Source organism: Cryptomeria japonica, chromosome 2 (assembly GCF_030272615.1).
Source record: "Cryptomeria japonica chromosome 2, Sugi_1.0, whole genome shotgun sequence".
NCBI lineage: Eukaryota > Viridiplantae > Streptophyta > Pinopsida > Cupressales > Cupressaceae > Cryptomeria > Cryptomeria japonica.
In genome coordinates this window covers 577805938-577818814 of record NC_081406.1, presented here as the reverse complement: position 1 = coordinate 577818814, position 12877 = coordinate 577805938, and the positions used below count along the sequence as shown (strand labels likewise).

The 12877-nt window shown below is 36.2% G+C and overlaps 1 protein-coding gene across 1 annotated transcript in view; it reads left to right on the top strand.

The window, feature by feature from the left end:
* Positions 1-603: 603 nt before the first annotated feature.
* Positions 604-12877, top strand: part of LOC131051144 (WAT1-related protein At5g45370) — a 79067-nt gene continuing 66793 nt past the window's right edge. Inside the window, exons 1-6 of the mRNA XM_057985529.2 lie at positions 604-1095; positions 2517-2579; positions 2681-2797; positions 2902-3187; positions 4978-5133; positions 5301-5452. Coding sequence (XP_057841512.1) covers positions 917-1095; positions 2517-2579; positions 2681-2797; positions 2902-3187; positions 4978-5133; positions 5301-5452 — 953 coding nt within the window. The 5' untranslated portion in view covers positions 604-916. The remainder of the gene's footprint in view (positions 1096-2516; positions 2580-2680; positions 2798-2901; positions 3188-4977; positions 5134-5300; positions 5453-12877) is intronic.

Here is a 12877-nt window from a genome sequence, read left to right as displayed (position 1 = left end):
GGAGATGTCTCATCATATTTACCTTCCTAGTTAAATATTCTCTCATGTTTTTGGTATCTCTTTTGATATGTCTATTTAGAATAATCTTTTGTTACTAACACCAACGTTTTTGCTCTTGTGTATGTGTTGTCATCGAACAATAATTTTTCAAGGAAAACAAATAATATATTTTTCAATTTTATCAAATTTTAATTGGTGATTGAAAAGTTAAAAAAATCTAATTGATATAAATTAAAAATAAATTTTAAAAATAATAAATTTTAGATATATTTATATCATTAATATATTTGTATCGTTAAATATATTTATCATTAAATTAATCTTAATTTTTTCTCTCTTGCCCAATGTTTTCTTCTGTGGACAAATTGATTTCTACTTTGTAACATATTAGCATATATATAGTTTTCCATTGACTAAACCATTACCCATCCTTTGAATGCAAATGCTAGTAATGAAATTATATATAAGTTTTAAATATTAAAAACAAAATATAACAGTTTTTGAGAAAATAAGTTTTTTCTGTAAAATTAAATGACGCAAAGAAAATATCCCCAAACATCAAATCTTACTAAATACAAAAAACGGAACAGTCAAAAGTAGTGAGTCAGAATCGTGTCCTGAATATTCTAAGTCTTTAAGGAAGGGATATTTAATGTTTGCACGAACCACATTGAATGATTTTACGATCCTCAAAGAAACCGGAAACAAGATTCTGCTGTACTTGGATATTACGGTACACACAAAAGAATAAGTTGACTCAGATCATCTGACCCGTAAGAATTACGTCACAACGAGGGTATTGCCGTTTGCTGTTGCAGGGGCTTGATCCATATATCCGCGGCCGTCTACTTAGGTTTTCATGCAAAATCTTTGGGCATTCTGAACATCTGTGAGCTGCAATTTTGAAATTACAGCCATGATATCAGACGGTTTGAAGGCGCATGCTGCTCTGGCTCTAGTGCAGTTAAATAATGGCGGGTATCATGTTATAACGAAGATGGCACTCACAGTGGGGATGAGTCAAGTGGTTTTTTGCGTCTGTAGGGATCTCATCGCGCTCTTGTTGCTTGGCCCTCTCGCCTATTTCAAAGAAAAGTGCGCACCTCAGGTTTCGCTTATTCTTTATGTGTCTTGTGTAGCTGTTCAATAAAAAAAAGATTAATTTTCTAACAAATTACACTTATCCTGAAACGACAAACGTAAGCCTTTTCAATTAGTGTTTTCTATCATTTTATTGAAGACTTTAAACATTCTTTTGTATCCTTGCATGGACGATCAATCTTGTTCTGCTTCATGCGAGGACTAAATTTGGCTGGAATTCGAATTTGGCTACATCTCTTGTGGGTTCTTGGTTAGTCTAGGAACTTTATTAATATACCAACAATTATTTGATATCATTATTATCTGTGTTTCTGGTATGATGTAAATTTGACTTACACGCATATATAATGGATGGAGGGGTATCTATTCCGTAATTCAGTGAAAAGAGGATCTCTTCATTCAAAATCTAAGCTCCCTATTTTGCTTCCCATATGACTGGATAGGTACTCGAATTTCTATGGGACACAAGTATTCTATCCTCAGATTGTCTAGGAAGCTGCGTCCTTAATGTTGCTTTAACCTAGACGATTCTTAATTCCTGGAGCTTTGTTGTCATATCCTTATGCATTTTAGCCCATTTTTGTTAGAGACCTGGAGCTATTTCCTTTTAGTGCAATTCAAAACTTTAAAATATGTCAGACAGCTGATCAATTTGAAAACCAACAGAATTTTGAGGTGCTTACGATGGCTTCTTTCGTCATTATCTGAATCTTTTGTTGCAGTCTTTTTCTTCCGAGGGGAAGATTGCTCTTACCTTTATGACACTTAGCAATTTACAAGAGAATCAATCTGTGTTTAGATTACATGGTGGCAAGTTCCATGCCGCCAAGGATTAAAAATCTGTGCATGTGGAGGCCAAAAGAAATTAAAATATTGTAAATGTCTCACCAAACACCATGGTCTGGTGTTTTGGTGTGGACTTACATTGACAAGAAAGTTTTTCTATGTGCAAACCCCATGTGGCATGTGGCATGTGGCATGTGTCATGTCAGACAAGCTTAAAAATCTGCACTTGAGGAAGCCTACTATAAGTAAAAAAATTGTAATGCTTCACGAAACAATCCTTCTTTTTTGAATCTGAATGTATATTTACAAGAGAATTTATCTCTGTTCCAATCCCATAGTGGGTGTGGCAAACTTAAAATATCCTCTTGGGAGAGCATTTAATCGATAAAAAAAAGTTGTAAGTGCCTCCCAAAGGACCTAGGTTTGATACATTGTTCGCATTTGCATTGATGGGATAATTGACCCATGCTCGAATTCCACAGTGGCATGTTCTATGCTAAGAAAGGTTAAAAACAGAGAGGCTACAGTATCTCAAAAAATGTCAGCTAGTTCTGTTCTCATTCTTTATTTTGCAATTTGTTTTTTTTGAATGATACAAGTAACTAAAAGAATATTGTTATTCTTTGCAGAAGAATTCGTCCACCAATTACACGTGGTCTACTTCAATCATTCTTCTTACTTGGTTTAACTGGGTAAAGATGATGACTAGTAAAATTTCTTTTGGTGCGCATTTATAACTTTACATGGATTTTTTCTCTTGGAAAAGCTTATATTTATTTGCTGTTCTGAACAGGATCTTTGGAAACCAACTTCTATTCATTATTGGCCTCAATTATACCAATCCAACCTATGCAGCAGCCATACAGCCTGCAATTCCTGTCTTTACATTTATGTTAGCTGCCTTAGCGGGGTGAGAACCACTGACCTCCTGATACTCATATTCTGATGATTCATCATTTGTTGGGATTGTGTCAAATTCCAATAAATTATCATATTGTTACTTGTCTTAAGCAGAACAGAATCTGTGAATTTGCGTGCAACTGATGGCAAGGTTAAGGTTGGAGGCACACTTCTATGCATTTTTGGAGCAATATTTATGGCAATTTTCAGAGGCCCAATTGTATTTGGGCAGGCATACTTGGATTTAATAGCACAAAGTGAAATAAGTGACATGCCTCAGCCAGAGCCTGTTGGCTGGCTAGCAACAGGTTTAATGGAGTGGGGGCTTGAGACCTGGCACGTCGGTGTTATTTGTCTGATAGGGAATTGCCTATGCATGGCAGCTTACTTAGCCTTACAGGTGGGTAGGTATGTTCAATCTTGTGGCTAGTTATTTAGCTTTGCTTTCCTGGAAGAAATAGAGTGTAGAGAGATGTTATGCTTACTGAGTCTGATTTTGTGCTATTAAGAAAGCTTTTGAAAATTTTGTCAAATTGTGCCGTCACTAAGGTTTCTGTTCATAGTTGTAAAATACTTGGAAAATTCCAACATATGTCATTATTCTTCTCTATTCATAACTCCTGTATTAGCACACTAAAATATCATATCAGTGCTCAGAGGACAATAATTTCCTGTCAGAATGTGAACTGCCTGTTATTTCAATTATATTAAGTTTCCTTTTTATCATATAAGGTTATAATCCGTCAATTTGTAATCTTAGTTCTCCATTAGGCTAGTTTCTAACCTTTTTAAGTAATCTTGTTTCATAATTATCTTTCATTTATTTTCTTATTCTTTTTTGTTTACTTTTCATACAATTTTTAATGTTGTAAATTTTGTTGTTTTGTTTGGATTGGATTGGTATTTGGTATCTTTCAAAGTCCTTTGTAAGACTGTTCTCCCGGATAGTGCTTGCTCCAACCTAAGTTATCTGACCGAATAAAATATCATACTTAATGGAAAAATGTTCTACCAAACTCATATGAGAGTCTGGATATGGAGGGAAATGATATCTCGATTCAAGGCTTGAATAATACAAATTAACCCACCCATGGGCCTGAAACAGTTAATAATGATTAATTATAAGATTATTAATGCTGAGAGGCATTCCACAATGGCAGCAAGGGGTGGAGTGTAATGGCATGAGTGTGTTAACAAAAACTCTTACCTTTTATAGTTAAATTTGACAACCATTTACATGTTAACATATCAATAAATGCCAATAGACGTTCTTATTCTATAATGGCAGGAAGGGGTGGAGTGTAATGGCATGAGTGTGCTTACAAAAACCCTTACGTTTTACCTTAAATTCAACAAGCATTTACATGTCAAAATATTAATATTTAATAATAAATAAAATAGCTTCAAATTGATCTCTCTAGTTTTATTTTCTCATTCAACTTAAAATAGTTTACAAGAAGAGCTGAGTTGAATGAAGAAATAAAATAGCTTCATATTGATATCTCTCGGCATTTTTTAGATAGATGTAGTTGAGATATCTATAATAGTTTCTATGCTTATGAATGTATGAGAGTGTATTTCTTGAGTATATGCTTGCAGATAACCAATTTTTGTTTTTTTGATCTATCTTAACTTGTAAGGCACTGATTTTATAGCTGCTAAGAAACAGATTCTGCATTTCCTCATCTCAATTTATTTTTGATTTGACCCTGGAAAGTCCTTTGGAATGTGCATATAATTATTTATCTGTAATTCTGGCTTTAGTTTCTCACCACTTTCTGCCTTGCTAAAACTTCTAATAATAGTACGATGGTATTTTTCAAATTTTACACGTTATGTTTGACAGGGAAAACTTTTCTTTTGTTTGCATTATGTAACAGTCTTCATATACCTGTGTGTATGATTGAAACTAGCATTTTCAAACTTTGTAATGATTTTAGTTTATGTTATCAGACTTTTTCCCACTTTTCACTTAATATTTGTACTTTAAATGGTTTAGAGTGAAGCTGTTTTGGAGATCCTGCTTTGTTCCATAATGCTTATTCAATGAAATGCCATTCTGATATTTTAATTTTTTACCTTGAGAGAGGGAAGTTTTCAAAAATCTTAAAAACTATGCAACAGCATATTTAATTACAGAATAAGGTGCAATATGTGCAAGGCGGATCTATTAATTCCTTCCTTCTGCAGGCTCCAATTCTTATCAGGTATCCTGCTAGCTTGTCGTTAACTGCATATGCCTACCTATTCGGGACTGGGTTGATGGTCCTGACTGGAATAATTTCAGCCCATGAATTATCAGACTGGGTTTTGACACGTTCAGAGATTGTAGCTGTTGTATTTGCTGTACGTTAAGATGGATGTTCTTCTCTTTATATGCATATTTTATTTCTTGTTCCTTCGTTAGCTTATGAGAGCTGTTACTTAAGTTCATTCTCCAATGGGATTATATATTAAATATTATATCTGTTAGCATTGCTATGAAATGAGTTTAATTGTGTTACTGATTGCAGGGTGTCGTAGCATCAGCACTTAACTATGGCCTTCTTACGTGGTCCAATAAAATATTGGGGCCTGCATTGGTTTCTCTTTACATTCCGCTTCAACCTCTTGCGTCAGCATTTCTCTCTCGCATTTTTCTCGGCAGTCCAATATATCTTGGAAGGTTACATGCAAAACTCACTGACATTTCTTTTAAAAGGGTTAAAAGTATTGTATTAAAAAGTAATTTAACGTTTTAGTCTTTAGAATGCCAATCTCTTATCATCGATAACAGTGATGCTCAGTCACAATTCCCAGAGGTGTTGCAGAACATATTTCAATTCTCAATTTGAGAAAATTCACAGAAAAATATATCATAAACAAAGAAACATTTATTTCTTTCAAATTTCGAAGTGGCACCGGCCTGCAGTGTGTATTGGTCTTCAATTCAATGCTAGTAGTGACCATTTCAGAACTATTAATAGGGCACTCCCCAAGTGCTTTTTAAGAATATGCACCCATATATGGTCTGTCCTCTCTGAGCTTTATAGTGCTTAGTGCTTACTATAGGGAGCTCCTTTTTAGAAACTTTTGGTGTTAGCTTTCCTTTTAAATAGAGGGCTTGATCTGGAAAATTAAGGCTTTAAATCTGACTTGAACTTTTTGCCTTCCTTTCTAAGTTCTAGATTTTGTTTATTTTTGAAGCATTGATTGTTGATTCAAGAAGAGTTGATCAAAGTTAGTTTTTCTATAGCTGTTGCTTGGCTGCTGTTCTCCTACAGCAGGGCGCACTTTCCAAGTACAACACATTAATCAATTTTTAGTTTTAGATTTTCTATCTAGTTGGTGCAGACCTTTGATGTTTGTTTTCTTTTGTAAAAGCATGCTGTTTGCTTTACGTATATGTAGATTGGATTATAAATTTTGAGAGAAGCTGCTGTTCTTATTTTAAATTAGATGCTTTTCTACCGCAGTTTTAACTTTTTTCGCCCTTTTCTCCTATCCTTGGATTTTCTCTAAGATGGGGACTTTCTTTGTAAACCCTATAATTCTTTTGGTCTATAAAACAGACCTAGGGTATACCACTGAAATAAGAGAGATAGGGAGAGCAAACAAAGAGTCCATATTTGAGTATTGAACTAGTGCAGTGTAATTCTTTCAGTTTTAATAAAAAGATGGATGCAGTTCCAAGAGTACAAATTTGTAAGTATTTAGTATTCATATTTTCAGTAGTATGTGTTTCAAGATTAGTGTACTGAGATCTGCTGATTTGATTAGAGTTTTTCATTTGAAGTTACTTTACAGTTAGGCTTTAAATGTATGAGTGCAAAATCTGCTTACCATGGTCTGAAAATTTAACATGGTACTAGAGCACATTATCTGAAATCTTTTAGATCTGTGTATGAAGTGTGCTACTACCTGTGAGATGGAGCTGTTGGAGGATTCAGCATGTGTGATGCGGTTACTTCAGTGATTGAAGTGATTTGGACATGTGAAGAATTGTAGGGTGGGATGCCCTAATTGCTCAAGTGATTGGAGTTTTGATCTGTACCTACAATATAGGCTGCTGATCTGAGTGATTTTGGTTGATTTGTTTGGTTTAGCACAGAGTTGCCGGAAACTTCTTTGTCCCTCCCCGGGAACGCGTTTCCCCGTATCCGTTCCCGTTTCTGAAACGGATACGTAGCCAATACAGCCCAGATACACGTCGAATATTGTACCCACGCATGCCCAAAAATACTTGATTTCCAACCATGCTAAATACTAATGTGATTTGGTTTTTAAACAAAACTGACGTAAATCTTCCTAAATTTAATTTAAAAAAACTTCATTAACGCATTTAAAAAAAAATGGCATTAACAAAACCTACACCAAATGAGAAAGACAAATGAAATGTTTTTCTATTTCACTGACCCATTTTTTGGGTTATCTTCCAATGCAACTCTTCTATTTTTGCATATTGTAAAATGTTAAATCTACTTGTCATTATTTATGTAGCAGTTATGTGTCTATATTGCTTTTGAAGTAATGAAAATCTCCTCGAATATCTTAGAAAATTGTGTTAAATATACGTGTATGTGTTTTTTATGAATGACGTGTCCAGCCGTATCCATATTGGGGGTCTTAAAAAATAGCCGTATCCGAATCCGATACCGTATCCGTGTCCATGCAACTTTGGTTTAGCATGTTCCAGAAGCTGCAAGTATGACTAGTCTCAGTCTCAGAGAGATTAATCATTGAGTAGGTGTTTCCAACTTTAGACATTGGAAGTGCAGATTGCAGATGCTGTTGGAGGAGGTTGATATTTGGAGTTTTGTGGAGACAAAGGTTGCACCTCCTATCAATCCTGTCTAGTTGGATGGACATAACAAAAAGTTGGCCAAGGTGGCGAAGCAAATTATTCTAGATTCAAGGAAGGAACATTTGATTCCTTACATTGTAGAGCAGAAGACAACAGAGATGCACAATGCCTTGACCATTTTTTATTACATTGTGAACATTTCCCACATGATTTTGCTAAAGAACAGGCTTAGTGCCTTGCATGAATGATACAAACATTTCTCCATCCTAGGACTTGCTTGCTTTGTGTTTTAGTGCTTGTGAGAAGCTTCCCACTTTTGAGAAGCTTTGGGATGATTTCGTTTAGGAGGAAACTTGACTGGAAATTACTTCAACTAGAGTGGAAGAGACTCAAAATGTAGCCCTCATGGGAAGATGAAGAAAGGTGGTAGGTAAAGGGAACCTATGAAGGGTCAAAAGGGAAGGAGGATTCTAGTTCTTCTTAGCATGGGAAGAAAGATTTGAGCTGTATCAATTGTTTCAAATGTCACAATGTAATGATAAGAAGTGGAAGAGAAGGCAAAAACATCAATAAAAGTAGTTTGTTGGGAGTGCAGAAGCTTCTAGAGGGGATGAGCTCTCATTTAGCCTTGGGACAACCTTCTCCATGGTGGTGTGCATTTCCACTAACATTGTTTTTGGTATATGGTGGGTATTTGGACAATGGAGCATCAAGACACATGACCTCATAAGAAGGTTTTCAATAGATTTCAAGAGTAGTAGACAAGAATACAAGTGGAGTTTGGTGATGACATCACCTATCTAGTTACACCTACAAGATCTATTTCTTATTGCATGCATTCAGGTGATGTTTTTGAACTTCATGATGTCTTATATGTTCTTGGCTGAACTCTGAATTGCTTGCGGTTTCAGCCATGATAGATCTTAGGGGTGTGGCTGAGTTTGACAATCAACAAGTTATTATCAAAGAGTGCAGCTAGGATCTTGGTTGATTTTTGGCTGGAGGTATACAAGAGGGCGACCTTTATACGTTGCTTACTAATGTGATCAAACATAGAGCCTTGATGCATGATAGTAACCACTTGTGCGAGCTGTGGTACAAGAGACTTGGTCTCACATGCACTATGGAGCATAACTTCTCTTAAAAGACATGGTGTAGGAATTGCCAGACTTAGAAAATATAGGAGTGTGTTAAGGCTACGCACTAGCAAGCATGCCAAGTTGCTTTCCCTAGTAGTGAGCATAGATCAAGAGGGATTCTTGTTTTGATTTGTTTAAATGTTTGTGTACCTATGTCAACAACTTCATTTGCAGGTAACATATATAACATTTCATTTGTGGACAATTCCTCTTGGAAAATTTGGATTTACTTGATGAAGACCAAAGATGAGATCCTTGGGAAATTTGAAGAGTTCAAAGCTTGGCAAAAATTAGATGGGTAGAAAGATAAAGGTTTTGAGGTTTGACAATGTAGGCGAGTATACCTCCAGGATCCAAAGACTTTGATACTTTTTCTAGAGATGTAGGGATTAAGGAGATGATTATGCCATATACCCTTAGCAAAATAGGGCTGCAGATAGGAAGAAAAGGTCCATTATAGAGATGTCATAGGTGATAATACATGACCTAGATTTGCTCATGTGGGCGAGGAAATGCAATTGTGTTGTTTAAATTCTAAATAGGCATTCAAACATGTTGAAGGACAAGAATCCAAAGGAAGTTTTGACATGAGAGGAACTTGATATTTTATATGTTTGGGTGTTTGGGAGTCACGTCTCTATTCATATGCTATAGGAGAAGAGGATTAAGCTTGAATCTTCTAGCTTGAAGGGTGTATTTGTGAGATACAAATGAGTCCTCCAAGGCTTACAAGGTCTATGCTTAATTATAGTGGAAGATAGTAATGAGCCATGACATGAATTTTGATGAGGATGCTTGGTCCTCTAAGTCTTAGGAGCCTTTAATGGAGGTTGAACAAATTTCTGTCCCAAATTCTAATTCATTGAGTATAAAAGTACCAAATGCAACTCAACAAAGTTTTAGTATAGGGCTAAATACCTCATTATTGTTTGGTAAAGCCAATAAGCTTGGATGGCATACTCAGACATTGTTGCAGGCAAAGAACTCGTAGGAATAGTGAAGATTTCTTTTTGGCCCTAAGAAGTTTTTGAGATATGTTGCATTGACATTTGTATCATTGAATTAGAGCCTTTTAGTTTAGAGCAAGCACATTTAACACAAGTGTGGCAAGATGCCATGGCAAAAGAGTATCACTTCATTATGCAAAACGTTGTTTGGGATATTGCACTTGATACTAGAAACAAAGTCATTGATTGATTTTATGTGGTCGTACAAGGTGAAACATATGGTAGATGTAAGCATAGAGAAGTACATGGCCAAATTCGTTGCATGAGGGTTCTAAAGAGAGTTTGTTGAGTACAACAAGACCTTTGTTTCAATTGCAAGATACACTTCTAATAGGTTAATTATGTCTCTTGCATCCCATTTTGGTCAATCTTTATATCAGATGGATTGAAAGATAACTTTTCTAAATGGCAACATAAATGAAGAAGTTAATATCATTTAGCCTTAGAAATTTGAGGTGCATAGGCAAGAGACTCATGTGTGTGTGGATAGGTTGAAGCAAGCACCATGTACTTGCTACTAATGGATTGATGAGTACTTATTGAAGTTGAGATACACCAAAACTGTTGCAGATTTTGTCCTTTACTAGTTGTTTATGTACCCTAGAGGGTGTCCTTTACCTATTTGGATGTTTACTCATATTATGGACATTTTGGGGATGTATGGATGCTGCAAAAATGCCCTTAGCCATTCCCTAACCCTCAACATCAAGAAGGAATTTCTTGGAAATGGGCAAGAAATGATATAATGAAATTTGGGACAACTAATTGTTGTTGGGAAAGGTGTGTTGTACACCTTCCATAATAATAATGCTAATAATGAAAAAATAATATTTAACTGTGGTATATCTTACAGATGTGGATACTGCATGGGATAGCCATTCTTGGAGACACTTGTAGGTTGCATATGTTGAAGCATGGTGTTAGAACAGTCAAAATTTGCCTGATATTTGCCCATGTATACCCTTGATCGTGCCAGGGTTTCAATTTTTTTTGGTTAAGTGTCAAGCTTCAAGGTTATATGCTTCGTTCAATGTGCTTTGATCTATACCTTCGGTGATTGGTCTAGTAGGTCACCCGTGCCCTTAAGTTGCAACTTGAGCCCATCTAAACGTTTGTTAATCAACCCCATAATGTTAGGTTCTAAGTCATTCTACCGGTAAATCATGTTCATATAGCTTAATGTTTTGATTGATTTAATATTCCCTAAGTCCTATAAGCGCACGACCCCCTTACCACTTGTTAAGTTGTAACATTTGTGCACGTGTTAAATCGAATAGCTAAAGTGATCCTTTACCCCATGGCCCCATGGGGGTAAAGACTTAAATGGTGATAAACCCGCATGCATGTGGGGTAAGATAAGTGTTATGTAATCTTTCACCCTGTGCCCTCGTAGGTAGGAAAAAGAAAGCGCAATGACACTCGCGGGAACACGGGGTAGTGAAACATAAAGGATATAAGGCATAAATTTTCACCCTGCACCCTCGCGGGTGAAAAGGTGGAAATAGTTTAGGAGCCGTGGGCACGCGGGGTAACAAATAACAATGAATGCAAAGCTAGAATTCTATTAAGTGCCCTTACAAGTTGAGTGAGGTGGCATGGACATGAGCTATGGGAACACGAGATACACAAAAAGTAAAAGCAAGAAGTGGTCACTCTACTCCGCGCCTTTGCAAGTAGAATGAGCTAGAACTAAAATGAGCCGTGGGGATGTGGGGGGCTCTGCACATGAAGTATGTGGGCCCGAATGTTGATGAAGTGGCATTGTCATGATGGTCTAGGTGTGACCCTATGGGCCCGAACATGGATTACTAAATATCGCCACATGGGCAAGTGATTGCATAGCTGGCCAAAGTCAAACAAAGGTGATTGATCTTAGCTGTCTAGAGTGTACACATGACATAATCTACTGTTCAAATTGAAAAGGCGATCATGGCTACCAAATTCGAACTATTGGCATGAGTTTCATTAATGAAGCCAAGACTTGAGATAAGGAGTTGTTTGACTAAATTAAATTTGAAGATTGAGGCTTTTCCTGCACACTGCATTCAAGGAAATTAAAAGAGGAGCTCTACAATGACGCAAAGAATTTTAGGTGACCAAGCTGCTACGGTTTTTAGGAACGCGATTGTGCATTTATCCCGTCTGTGCTTTAATTTTGATAACTATTGCCGCTTTCTGTGTTTAGTGCTCTGTATTTTTTGAGAAAGATAGAGTTAAAACGGAATCCTAGTTTTTTTCGAATTCCCACAATGCCTAAGAAAGGAGAATCTTCTCATAAGAAAAGGGAGACCATACTTGAGGTAGTAGAAGTTCCTTTAGAGCCTAGTGTAGAACCTAGCACAGAACCTAGTGCAAGCCAAGTTAAGGCTACATCGAATAAACCTAGGGCTCCCCGAAAAAGAAAAGACCCAGCTTCAAGCTCATAGGAGCAGACACCTAAAAAGCTTAGGTTCCTGTTGTGACCTAATTCACACATTGCCTCATCGCAGATGGGGACCCCTGTTTTTTGCTTTTTAGGATTTTGTCTTAGCTCCGCATTTTCAGAAATCTTCATTTTGAGAGAGTTTAAGAGTTAAGTTTTTGAGGTCATCCCGAGTCAATTTGAGAAATCTTGCTCAGAATTGCATTTGAATGTTGCCAAAGTGCTTAGGAGGTCCAAAAGACGAGGATCGCGATTGCTTTGGGTCATTTCTGACAACCTGCTATTTTTAGGAATTTTTGCTTTTTCTGCTTTTTTGAAAGTGGGATATGGATTTTGTTTCTCAAGTTATTTCATTACTACCCATTTTGTTGGAATTTTAAAATCTTGCCTCTAGGTATAAAAAGTAGGGCTTCGAAATTTTTGCTTTTTTTTTAGATTAGGGTTTTGTTCTTTAGGCCATATTGATCGTGCCCATGCCTTCATATTTGAAATTTTTTGCTTCTAAGTGTAAAAAGCAAGAGTTTGAATTTTTTTGCTTTTTTATGAGATTAGGGTTTTGATCCCCATGCCAAATTATTACTACCCATGTTCTTAGATTTTGAAAATCATGTCTTTAAGGGTAAAAAGCAAAATGCAAACCCTAATTAGGGTTTTGTTCCAGAAGATCAGCCATTTCATTAGTACCCATGTTCTCAGATTTTGAAAATGAGGTCTCTAAGAGCGAAAAGCAAAGTGGAAA